Source organism: Ooceraea biroi, chromosome 10, assembly GCF_003672135.1.
Source record: "Ooceraea biroi isolate clonal line C1 chromosome 10, Obir_v5.4, whole genome shotgun sequence".
Lineage (NCBI taxonomy): Eukaryota > Metazoa > Arthropoda > Insecta > Hymenoptera > Formicidae > Ooceraea > Ooceraea biroi.
The window spans coordinates 12,841,163-12,854,049 of record NC_039515.1 but is presented as its reverse complement, the minus strand read 5'-3'; the positions used below and the strand labels follow the sequence as shown (position 1 = coordinate 12,854,049).

Genomic DNA, 12,887 nt, shown 5'->3' with positions numbered 1-12,887 from the left:
ATCAAACATCATTATCGAAACCTTTTTATCGCTTTTTTTAACTTTCACATTCTTCTTTTTTATGTGCTATCCACGTATTTATATATTATTATTTGTTATATAATATATATTATATGCACATTTTTATGTATATTATCTATTATAATATATTATTCAATAAATTTTTTACTTACGTACATGCTTGGGATGAAACTACTTTGCGTGTCTTTTAATAGACAAAGATATCTTTTTGTAATTTTTATTTTCTGATTATCTTCACTCATGAAAAGTTCTCGTGTAACAAAGCATTCATAATGTGATACTCGACATTACTGACGACAATAAGGGTGTTCGATGAACCGTTTGAAAATTTACAGTCGCGCTTGCAACAGCGTAAAAAAGAAGGCGTATATTTCTTCCCCCTCTTTCTGGGCAAATTACACTGGGCGTTCAAAACGTGCTATTTTAATAATTTAACTTCCATTACTCCCTTCAATGAAAAAAACACGAACGCATGCGACCGATTGGCTTCTCTAAGTCAACAGACTGCCAATTTCCCATCGATTACGCATTGCTAGTGGCAACATTTTGCAAAAACATCGAGCGATCTGAAACGGTAAAAATTATTCCATTAGAAGAAATACAAACCGATATTCTCGATAATATAACTCTGGTATCCTTATCGATATCGAAATATATCGAATATATTTAAACTTACAAAGGTAAAAAAATACGCCAAGTACATAAAAAAGCAAAACTAAATATGATGAAATCCATAGTTAACTAGCCAAGTAGGGTAAGGTTGCCACCATTGGACCGTTGCTTTCATTGAACCACTAAGGTATTTCGAAAACTAAAACGACTGTCGGCAAAAGAAAGAGATAGAACGCACGTGCACGCGTCCCCCCGCTATCCTCCTCACGCTCAGTTCCATTGCAGCCGCTACTGCAGAGTGACACGCGGCAGTAGGGTTTAAGTACCAAAACAAAATAAAACGTTTGAAATAACCACTCAGGTATATCTACTAATCGTGATTTTATCTTATTTTTAATATTCCCTCATGAAAGTATATTGATTTGAGGTGTTATTATATCGTTTAGTTAAATGTTCAGATCTAACTTCAAAATAAAAAATCGTCATCGTAAAATTTATACCTAATTGCTATGATTGAACCACCTAGTGGTTACTATGATTGGACCAGTCCAATGAAGGCTACTAAGTGATTTTGTTTTTTTATTCTTTATTTAGAATGGCACAGTCGTCTCAAAATTAAATAGAGTCACATCGAGTACGAAAAGAGCGTAGAAAGTACTACACATGGAACGAAATTAGTATGAAACTTGCCATAGAAGCTTTGCGGAAAAAAGAGATCGGTTTAAATGCAACCAGCAGAATATATTCTGTACCGAAAACAACACTAAGACGACGATTACTAGAGTGTGCTTGTGTGAGCAAAGGTAAAAAAAGATACTTTTGCCCAGCCTGCAAAAACGTAATATAAAGTTACATAATTCTACCTTTCATTGTCGTTTTAAAATTGATAAAGATTTATTTGTGTTATGTTTAAAAAGATTTATGTTTAAAAAGAATGATATTTTTTTGTTAGTTTGAATTTTTAAATTACGTATATTAATATAATAACTATCAGTTGTTGATTGATTTTGATTGAAGTTGTTCCTTTGTAACAGTTGAGCTCTTAAAATATCTCTTTTTTCTATAATTTTAGCGTAATATTTTATAAACAATGTAGGTTAGAAACGTACCTCTAAGGTATCTGTGACTGATTAATAAATATCTATACTAGATTATTTTGATATTTTGTTTTTCTTATTTTTTTTGCCTTAATTTCTTTTATTAGACCGATGGTCCAATGAATGAAACCAAGTGGACCAAAGAAGGTGCCAAAGGTCCAATCATGGAAACTTTTAATCTTTTAATAGTTTTTATTTCCTTTTTTAAATGTTGATTGATAAATGCTGAGACTTGTTAATTTTAAAGCTTAATAAAATGTCACTTTAAATCACATTCTTAGTTTCACTTTATTACTTATAATTTCAAATTAGTAGACTTTCACAAAAAGGGGTTCCAATGGTGGCAACCTTACCCTACCTAGAAGCAATTCAGTTTGAGGATTTGTAATTTGAAATAATACTTGGCGTGCCCGGGTCGCATTGGACATGCATTCTTCTAAATTTGTACTTCTTTGAGTATTTTCACTAATGACTCGTAAATCTTTGTATTTGGTAATATTAAAACAAATACGTTTACAGTTTTGCACATTAGCGGAGTGATTATAAATATCCCTTTTCATTACTCACTCAATACAAATAATTTACACATAGAGTTTACACAAATTATAGGTAGGATGTACGTTTCAATGCAACCCGGGCACGCCAAGTATTATTTCAAATTACAAATCCTCAAACTGAATTGCTTCTAGGTACTTGGCTAGTTAACTATGGATTTCATCATATTTAGTTTTGCTTTTTTATGTACTTGGCGTATTTTTTTACCTTTGTAAGGTTTTTTAGAGGGATTTCATTACTTTTTGTAAAAACTTTTTACATTTCATTAATTATAAATGTCTTTATGTATTTTTGTATTGCCACAATAATAATATGTCATTTTATTTCTGTTGTGAGATCTCATCAAACATAAAAATATTGGATAATAAAGATTTATTTAATCGTGCAAATCTTTTTAATACTTCTAATTGTCAAATATAAATTGTGACAATTTAAAATTTTCTCTCTCTCCCTCTCTCTTTTTTTCTCGGTTTCATTCTATGAGTATAAAATGTTCCAACTTATATCTTAAATTGTCATAATTTATATTTCAAAATTAGAAGAATTATTTCCTTATCATTGCGACGCCATCACGATGATATTTTATTTAAAACAAGTAATTTTTAATTTTTTATATAATAGTTTTTGCGATTTATATCTTAATCGTAAAATAACATATTTTCCATGTATTAAAATCAGTTTTAATTCATAATAAATTAAATCGTGCATCTGTGAACGCACCTTGAGTGACAAAATCGCTTTGCATGTGTATGTGCGAGCATACGTATGTGAGTCTGAACCTGATTTCGGAAAAGGAGGAAAACGAAACGTCACAATTCTAACATTCAGTTACAATATCTCAGGATAGACTGCACCAATCTTATTCGAATTGGTCGTAATCGAAAGCTTGCATCCATATTATATTATTAAAGTGCCGTTAGATTTTTAAATAAAGCTTTAGTTCCTGAGAATTTTAATCAAAAGTTTGTTTGACATGAATTTGGCATGAAATTCAGGATAAGCTATACGGTAGCGCTCGACGTTTATTCAATGAATTTGGCAACGTTCGACGTCTATGCAGTGATGCTTATTCCACGGAACCTTGTTTTTTTACGTACTTGGCGTCGCGACGCTACCGCGTCGCTTAATACACACTACGAGAAACTGTTTTATATATACAATTAGTCTTGCGTATGAATCAATTTTAATTATTTAATCGTTCGATTTGCATCATAGATTGCAAATATATATTTTTGCTAAGAAATTAAAAAAAGCATCTTCTATCTATCTTGTCCATGTCTATAGTCTTATTGCAATAATACTATTCTGAAATTTGAAAGATCAGGAATGTGCACTATTCAAGAGTTAAAACGATACTGACTTCGAGAAAGTGGTAAAATTTAGCGATAATCGTACCTGCGCTTGCGCGAACGAAAGAAATATAAAGAAAAAAGATACGCGTGAAGAGTTTGTGCAACATAAAAAGTAATTTTCGGATTATTATTGAGATGGGAATAAGGGATATAAGAGTAATTGATCATAGTTATGTCTGTATCACATTAACCGCCGGCGAATATTAACTCATGTACCTTACACGCATGAGAGAATATTTCTCTATTTCTCCTCTATTTTCAAATAATTTAAATTTAAAAGAGTCTTGGAGATATTCGATATTTGATTGGAGGTATTATCTAATGGGAGAAGAAAAGAAAAGCTTGGTTCTCGCTTTCATACGTTGTGCAGCGTTATTTGAAGAGAAATGGTATCATTCGCGGATCAGTACTATAACATTAACCGGAAACTCTTGACGGTAATGGGCTTATGGCCTTATCAGAAAAGGAGATCCAGAATTATTCAAAGAACTTTGTTCCTTAGTGTACTTATCTCTTTCCTGATGGCTCAGGTTTGGTTGTATTCACTTTCATTCAATTTTACGATTACTCGATTCGAGAATTACACAGTGCTTGTCTGACAAGGTTTACGTTATTTACAAAATATTTATTTGCAAGAAAATAAAATGATATCTTCCTACAATGTTTCGTATTCAATGAACATAGAATAAAATTATCGAAAATTTGCATCAACAATAATGTTAAAAAATACTTAAGATTATAGCATTATTCATATATGATAATACGTAATAGTTACGTATGTATGATTATTATAAGGAATATTTCTTATTACTTAAATTGAAAGGTTTTTTTTTATTTACATGATTAAATTATTATCTGCAGCTAGCAACATTCAGCACATCAGGATTCCACATGAAAATTCTTTTAAAGGTTTTATCACAAACGCTCCCTTGTTTGGTGTATATCTTGAAATACCTTTCTTTTGTGGTGAATAATAACGAAGTAAGTAGACAGTTCGCAAACAAATATTAACATTAAAATAATAAACATCGCTTCTAATACATACATTTATATATGTACATATTTCTACATATACATATATGTAACTTATTCGCAAGTTTAGATAAAAGAGTGCTATGAACAGATTTGCCATGAATGGACGCTATTGAAAGCTCGAAGCGAGATTAATATATTAAAAAAATATGCCAATTTCTCCAGATTATTTGGAGTTTTCATAACGGGTAAAAATTTGATGCAATTACATTGTTTCTTTTTATTATCTCAAAGTAATAAGCAAAAATTGTGCATTAACAATATTTAAAGTTAAGATGAAATTTATGAAGAATTTACTATATATATAATGCAAAACAAACATACGTGTAATTTGTGGAATTTACGGTATCGCTTTGTAGGCACGAGGTTTCAACAAGCAAAATTTGATGATGTAACAAATTTTATAACTGCCATTTACACAACTTTTTTTGCATTTGGTAGTGGGGATGTTCATAACTCTTGCCGTTTTTGGTTTCTACCAATTTCTACCGGATTTGCTCGATATGATTGCACCACTTAACGATTCTCGCAAGCACTTTCTTACATTCGACGCCGAGTATTTTGTCGATCAGAAAGCATATTTTTATCCTATCGTAACGCATGGCTTGATAGCTGTTTATATCGGAGGCACTGGAATAGTCGCTACTGGTGGAATGCTAATGGGATACATACTTCATATCTGTGCAATGTTGAAGATAGCGAGGTAAAAATTGTTAAAGAGAATTATAAAATCACTTTTAAGCGCGAAAGAAATAAAATAACGTTAAACTGCATATATATGATTTAATTATTCATATAAAAAAATTAATGACAAACTACTAAGGATGCCTTAGTAATTCGCGATCATTATTTATAGTTTAATTATCTTCCGTCAATTATTCTATTATTCCATTTTATTCTATTATTGAATATTATTACAAATATTAAAAATAAAAATAGAACTCGCACATTTCTTTCTTTGAAAATTGTTATCAATTTTATAATTTATATAAGTACTTGCATTTTTTCCAACAAATTTGAATCGCATAAAAATCTTGTGCGACTTTACAGTTATCGTCTTGAACATATAACCGATGATGTACCATTAGTATCGAGTGTTGAAAAAGATCACATTATTCGTGAGAGAATAATCAGCGCTGTTGATATTCATCGAAGAGCAATCGAGTTAGTTTCATGTATCAAAGAACTGAAACGAACAAGCACAACAGTTACATAATTCTTTGCTATCTGTATTTCAATAGGTTTGCAGAATTTGTCGTCTCCAGTTTTATGATATTTTATTTTATTTTAATTGGCATAGGTATCTTGTCGTTAACTCTCAACATGTTTCAAGTGAGTATATATTTACGGTTGCGTATTTCACGATTCCGATGCAGGAATAAATATTTCCGAAGATCAAATGCAGGTGATAACGATAAATTGATATTGGGACTTTATCTCTTGCTGCTATACATGCATACGTTAAGCATGTATGAAGAAATCACGATATATATATTTATACATTTGTACAAAATATAATTATCATGCAGAGCATACTGAATTAAACACTGTATATGATTAAAGTATAATATTTTATAGAAGAAAATTCGCGTTACAGTGTCTGCAATTTATGCTATTAACAGACGATGTAAACGGAATGTTAGCATGTGGCCTACTAATAATAGGCCACTTAAATTATTTATTCATAGCTAACATGGCTGGACAGATAGTTACAGATCATAATATCGATATTTTTTATACAACGTAAGTAAATAAACCCACGTATGTATATTCGTATACATGCACCTCATCTAATTCCTTATTTTAATATTATTTGTTTGCGAGTTAGTATTATATCAGTCGTACACCTACCAAGTGGACGCACTCTCGTAAGATCAGTTAAGTTACTCAATTCTTTTATTTTAATTTTTAGCTATACAACGCGATGGTATACGGTATCGGCACAGTTGCAAAAACTGTTGCTTTTCATAATGCAAAGAAATACAAAAAATTACTATTTTATTGTCGGTGGCATTTTCGCCGCTTCTTTAGAGGGTTTTGCCACGGTAAGGCAACCGCAATCACAATTTAGCTTCGCACTTGAAATCGTTTGAGTAACACTAATAAATTAATTAACTCTAATAAATACACATTTCAGATGATGAGTACGTCAATATCTTATTTTATGGTGATTTACTCCACAAGTTGATGTACATGTACAATTTCATGTAGAATGCGACAAACCGCTAAGTAGTCAATTGTAGATATACGCGACATGACTGAGAGAGCAGGTGCAGATGCTTCTCGGGTATGATGTGTTTCGACAACTTCCACGAAGAAAGATTATTTGGTAAATTAAGAACTTATAGTTTACGGTAACATGTGTTAAATCGCATTAATCTGATCGTAGAAGAAACATAGAAGAAGAAACATTAATCAAATCGGTGCAACTAAAAAGAACCAAAACTCATTATCGAAATTTCTTTACCGCTTTTTTTAACTCTTACATTCTCCTTTTCATGTGCTATCCATGTATTTATATATTATTGTTATATATCATTTTTATGTATTGTATCATCTGTTACAGTATATTATTCAATAAATTTCACTTACGCTTGGGAAGAAACTATTTTACACGTCCTTTAATGTGTCTTTTTGTCATTTTTGTATTTCTGACACAATCTCACTCATGAAGAGCACTCACGTAACAAAACATTCATAGCGCGATACTTGACATTACTGACAACAATGAGGCCGTTCGACGAGTCATGTGAAAGTTCACAGCCGCGCTTGCGCTACCGTGAAAAAGGAAGGCGTATATTTCTCCCCTTTCTTCCTGGGAAAACCGCATTGGGCGAGCAGAATGCTGTTTCAATAATTTAACTTCTTGTCACTCCCCCCAATGAAAAAACCATGACCGCATGCGACCGATTGACTCTTCCCTAAGTCGACAAACTGCCATAATATTTCCCTCAATTACGCATTGCCAGTGGCAACAGTTTGCAAAAACATCGACGAGAGTCTGGAAGCGGTTGATTTATTCCAGCAGAAGACATACGAAACGATATCTCGATATTATTTTTTCCAACATGTCTTTGAATCGCAGAGAGAGAGATAGCATCGGAAATCAGTACAAAATATATCGTATACTTCTCTTGTCACTGAGCGTATGGCCGTTTCAGCAGTCGAAATACACGATACTTATACGTTCTTTCCACTTTGGTATAATGATATCTTTTACATTTTTTCAGGTATACAATTTTGTTTATTGTTGTATATTAATTATTAATCTTCTAGAATTAAATCTCATTTCTCTCACTTTAAAATTTACTTTATAAAACCTTGATGAAATATTTATTGTAGTTTGTAATAATGAGCCTATGCAATTTTTTCTTTGTGTCATATTTGTCAATATAAATTTTTCATATTATGATTACTATATATACAACATAACTAAACATACTATTATAAATGTTATATTATTTTGCTTTAGGTTTACTATACTTAATTTCAGAAAGAACTATAGCTACATTGAAGTATACCATCTTTATATTGTAATTGCTTTCAGCTCACATCATTCCTTACAAATGAATTAGTTCTGGATGTCGTTATTATGATTCTCTCATATGCCTTACCATCCTGTATATGTATGATACAGTATCACTCATTTTGTTCAAATTCTTACATAGTAAGTTGAGTCTCCATATCTCAATATTGCTTTCCTCTCATTGTCAGTACTCTTCGAAAATTATCTGTAATAAGCCAAATACACACACATGCACACATAGGTGAAACGAATATGGGAAGATATCTATAGCACTTGGAATTTGATGAGAAACGAAACAGAACACAAAATAATGCGACAATATAAAGCTACAGCTGAATACTACACGAAACTGTTTCTAAGTATGAAATTTATTTTAAAAATGCCATAATTATTTGAGAATCCTATAGCTGCATGTCGCACTTTTGCATGAATCTCTTTTTCTTTAGTACATTACACGTAATTAACACGAGCCGCATCGAATGTAATCGCATTTTACGATTCTTTTTAATTCAAACTTTTCGTTAAGTATTTATTTTAATTACGTTTAAGATCTGTTGCAAATAACAAATATAGCAAGTTACATTCTGCGTTCGTGCAAACCCTTCGCTGCTAAATTAACAATATAAAGTAATAAAAAAACGCACACATTTATACTAAAAACGGTTACATTGATATAATTCTCCAGCGATTATCATCTCAAGCTGCATTATATATGGGATTTTTGAAGCAATGCCAGTCATTCTCGACATAATCCTACCATTAAATAAGACCCGTCCACGCGAGATTCATGCTTTGTTAGAATATTTTATCGACAAGGACGCATACTTTTTTCCGATCTTATGCCATTGGTTGATTGGTCTGATTATTGGTTGTTATACTATTATATGCGTATCTACATCACTGATGATATGTGTGCAACATATTAGTGGATTATTCAAAGTTGCCAAGTAAAGTCAAGTTCACGTCACATATCATAAGCAAATGTAAAAGCTAATGAATGTACAATATTATTATACTTTGCTATTTTCAAAAATTATATTATTCTATCATAATCAAAATATCAATAGAAATCTATAATGATCTAAAATGATAGAATTCTATAATCATCTATAACAATAAAATTTGTAATACGCGTACTTTGATCAAACTTACAAATAAGCAAGAAATTGACTGTATTTGCAGCTATCGTATCGAACATTCAGCTGATGATTACGTATTTTGTAATTCTATACAGGAGAAAAATCGAATCGAAAAATTTATTCAAAACATAAGCGCCGCGGTGGATATACATCGAACAGCCATCGAGTTAGTATCTTCTATATAACACTTTTCTTCAATATATCGGAATGTTTCTACTCTGTTTTCCAACTTAAGATTTATGTTTATGTGCTACACAATATTTCTCTCATATCTAATTTTTATTATTGAAGGCGTTGCGAATATCTAATAGATAAGTTTAACAAACATTTTTTCTTCATGCTGGTAATTGGCGTTACATCTTTAAGTTTAAATTTGTTCCGAGTGAGTATGAATCTTTTTATACGTTGTACCTTCTTTCAAAAAGTAACTAAATAAACATAACTAAATAAATATAAATACATATATAAATAAATATATAAATATGTATATATAAATAAATATATAAATAAATATACACGATACCGATAATTTCAGCTACTCAAAGCGATTATTACGCTAGATGAAGTCGAGATAGTTTCATCAATATTATTTACTAGTGGACATTTTGTAATTATGTTTGGGATTAATTACTACGGGCAACAAATTACAGATTATCATAGCGAAATTTTTACTGCTGCGTAAGTATCTGTTTAGAACTTTATAAACGCTCGTTATTGTCACAATAGAAATTTAATCAGATTGTAAGAAACCTGGAGAAATCTCTGTCTTCAGAGATACGAATTCAAAATAATGTTTCATCGACAGATATAACGTACGATGGTACGTGACGCCAGTAAAGATCCAAAAGTTGCTATTATTCATTATGCAAAGCACTACGAAAGCCTATTATTTAAATATCGGCAATTTAATTGTAGCTTCGATAGAAGGTTTTTCTAAGGTGAATAACATGCAATGCAACAAACGAAATGAAAGAAGAATTGTATTTACTAAAACATATTTTATAAATTATTTTTATAGCTCGTAAGTATGGCGATATCATACTTCACGCTAATCTATTCTTTGCTGTGATAATAAACAATACAGTTGGATCGATCACCGATTATAAATAATATGTAGTAAAAAGTATGTTAAATGATGGCATAATATGCACTAGAAACATACTACTTGTTGTAAGTTATGAGTAAATCATTATGCTGTTTCATGGAATTTACTCTACACTTTGCTCTACATAACATAAAACCTGCAATACTATAGTTGTTACTTGCGAGAGAGATTAATAGTAAAATTTTCAGATGGGTAGTTCGATTATTAACATCTGTAAGAATAAATAGATATATATGGATGAAAGGAGACATTTTTTAATTTAGCTTCTTTTGTCTCATAAAATATAAGTTGCTGCAGTAAACTTCGTCAGCGACGTAAACGAGCATATATCTTCGATATAGTTATATCTACTATATAGATATCTACTAAATTATATAATACTATATACTATATAGATATCTACTGTATAAATATATAGTTTACTGCAATTTTATAATTCATATCCAGTTTATAGAGAATATTGCATTGCAATATTATTTTACAGAGGACACAATTGTGTCGGGGGGCTGAAATGGAAATAAACCTTTTTCAGACCGTGACAGCAACAACACGCAAATACGCTTGCGTTGCATCAATGGGGAGGGCTACAATTGCTTATAAAAAATTACTGGTAAAAAGGGAGAACACTTGCATGACTTTCTCCGAACATCTGCATGCGTCATAGGTTCCTTCGTTTCGTTCGTGTCCCGGTATATTTACACCATTCCCTTTGAGAGAAAGCTCGATTTTTTCTTTTCTTCACTATAGACCATGTTGGCATAGAGGGGAAAAAATAAATTGTACGGGAAACGCTTAAATTGCTGTAACTGTCACTCATCCTACGACGTTGTGCCTCTCGCCGTCTGTTATGCACGGCAAAATGACCAAAAAATTCGACAGAAGGAAGTTATGTTACGGAGTATGCGCAAAAGTGAAATCTGCACTTGCGGAAATCTGTTTGTCATTCGCGTTTCGACCATCGCGGAAGAATGAACTGGTAGATCTCTACGATCACTACCATGGACTTGTTCACTCATTTGACTGGTCGAATTATAATCTTATAGGACAATCAAATTTCGGTGAGTGTTTCCGTACAATCTATATTTTTTTGTCTGCTTCATATATGCTTATTCAGGTAGCGTTTATACATTTCTCTACTTTTTTGTAATAAGTTTAAAGTGATGTTCAAATAATGACGTATTCTTGTAGACATCTATGTGTCTACATGAGACGTATACGCATACACGTGAAATAGTGCATTGCGCACGCATAGTTTGAAAAATAACCGGATTGAAATTATGTGAATTTGAATCTTGATCTGTAAAATGTGTATGTGTAAAAAGATTATATATTTTTTATTTTATATCTGTTTATTCCATCCAAATCAATTAGCATCTAGCCTAATTCAAAGACAGTCTTTTATAGATTAAAAAGAAAAACTCCACAAGAGCTAATTAATTAAATAAATTAATTTGCGTCTTCTTTTAGTTATGGATATGTCACTGCACATATATCGTGCAAGTCTGTTTTATCCTACATAAATATTGCTGAATCTATCTATATACAATTGTTGAGGAAACAGTAAGTTTTACCGACCGCGACCTGTCAGAAACGAACTAGAGAAGGAGAGTGCTGATAAAGGACGCGTACGCAAGGGCGGGCGGCGCCACAAGCGCTAGCCTACGTTGGTTTTTCACTCTAGTCTACTACTTTTTTTTTGGTTGGTTGTTATCTGGGGATCCCCGTTCGTGGATAGTTTTGTTTTTAAGTGAGTTCTGTTGTTCTCGTGCTCGGTTTTTGGTTCCATCGCGGGCTCTCAAAAGGTTTCTCTCTTTTGCACTTCTTTACATTCTCTTCACGAGCAAATCTCTCTTGTGAACCGCGGAGTTAGCAGCTTCCTCTCATTGGAGACGGAAGTGTGCGACCGATACAAGTATCGGGACGTTTGTAGTCCGGTGGCTTCCTCTGACTGGGGACGAACGTTCGCCATCTTTTCCATCCAGTGGTGACAAAGATCCTGCCTACCTCCTTTGTTCGGAGTAGGTGAAAGATTTTCATCTCTGTCCCGCTTTCTATCTAGGTGATCTAACACTCCTCCACAGATGCGAGCCGGTAACCTCGTAACAGGCGAGGTGACGGATACGCTCCCGCTGCCTATGACCCTTTCAACGGGCGAGGTGTTAAGTCCGCCAGACTTCCGCTCGTACAATTTATAAAGCTATATAGATCCAGCCCTTCCTCAGCAACGCGGGACCCATCACTCCCCTGATCAGAGATCGTGGAAGAAAAGGCGGATTCATCAAAAGGACGTATCGAACTGGCACATTTCCTCACGACAATAAAGAAGCGCGAAACCAGATTCGTTGTATTCATTACAACAATATATAAGCCAAATACAACTCACTGACTCATCAACGTGCAGCCCGAACCACCCATCGACTTGAAATTTTAAGGGTATATTCCTACTAT

The 12,887-nt window shown here is 32.5% G+C and overlaps 2 protein-coding genes and 1 long non-coding RNA gene across 34 annotated transcripts in view; 2 read left to right on the top strand and 1 right to left on the bottom strand.

The window, feature by feature from the left end:
* LOC105286029 (mannosyl-oligosaccharide alpha-1,2-mannosidase IA) overlaps window positions 1-12,887 on the top strand; it is a 738,960-nt gene that overhangs the window by 570,639 nt on the left and 155,434 nt on the right. The window lies entirely within an intron of this gene.
* The window catches only part of LOC105285750, a 249,063-nt gene that overhangs the window by 147,382 nt on the left and 88,794 nt on the right, over window positions 1-12,887 (bottom strand). For 24 of the 27 annotated variants that reach the window (XR_003407117.1, XR_003407127.1, XR_003407112.1 and 21 more), the window contains one exon: window positions 174-587. This is a non-coding gene — a long non-coding RNA (uncharacterized LOC105285750). Of the gene's footprint in view, window positions 1-173; window positions 588-3,005; window positions 3,048-3,382; window positions 3,423-7,261; window positions 7,385-12,887 lie in introns of those variants that run through there. The other 3 variants (XR_003407114.1, XR_003407132.1, XR_003407118.1) reach the window with 3 other exon arrangements.
* LOC105285105 (odorant receptor 4-like) lies at window positions 3,271-11,778 on the top strand. 4 transcript variants are annotated; one of them, XM_026972932.1, is made up of 10 exons: window positions 3,271-4,167; window positions 4,499-4,618; window positions 4,740-4,857; window positions 5,111-5,372; window positions 5,720-5,833; window positions 5,911-6,001; window positions 6,267-6,412; window positions 6,582-6,714; window positions 6,807-7,899; window positions 8,217-8,503. In XM_026972932.1, exons 1-9 carry the CDS (start codon window positions 4,024-4,026, stop codon window positions 6,855-6,857), a joined length of 1,179 nt encoding a protein of 392 aa, XP_026828733.1. In that variant the 5' UTR covers window positions 3,271-4,023; the 3' UTR covers window positions 6,858-7,899; window positions 8,217-8,503. The 4 variants fall into 4 exon arrangements, with proteins under 4 accessions (XP_026828733.1, XP_026828732.1, XP_026828730.1 ...); XM_026972931.1 differs by lacking the exons at window positions 3,271-4,167; window positions 4,499-4,618; window positions 4,740-4,857; ... (3 more) ...; window positions 6,267-6,412; window positions 6,582-6,714 and adding exons at window positions 8,881-9,142; window positions 9,378-9,500; window positions 9,626-9,716; ... (2 more) ...; window positions 10,353-10,457; window positions 10,628-11,778 and having other exon boundaries at window positions 7,547-7,899; window positions 8,217-8,336; window positions 8,437-8,554; XM_026972929.1 differs by lacking the exons at window positions 3,271-4,167; window positions 4,499-4,618; window positions 4,740-4,857; ... (3 more) ...; window positions 6,267-6,412; window positions 6,582-6,714 and adding exons at window positions 8,881-9,142; window positions 9,378-9,500; window positions 9,626-9,716; ... (2 more) ...; window positions 10,353-10,504; window positions 10,628-11,778 and having other exon boundaries at window positions 7,547-7,899; window positions 8,217-8,336; window positions 8,437-8,554.

Bases quoted from the DNA above. Each gene is read 5' to 3' on its own strand.
- LOC105285105 (XM_026972931.1), top strand. From the start codon at position 7,570: ATGCGACCGATTGACTCTTCCCTAAGTCGACAAACTGCCATAATATTT. The intron at 9,717-9,869 runs GTGAGTATGAAT...CGATAATTTCAG, and splicing joins TAAGTTTAAATTTGTTCCGA to CTACTCAAAGCGATTATTAC. The intron at 10,273-10,352 runs GTGAATAACATG...TTATTTTTATAG, and splicing joins CGATAGAAGGTTTTTCTAAG to CTCGTAAGTATGGCGATATC.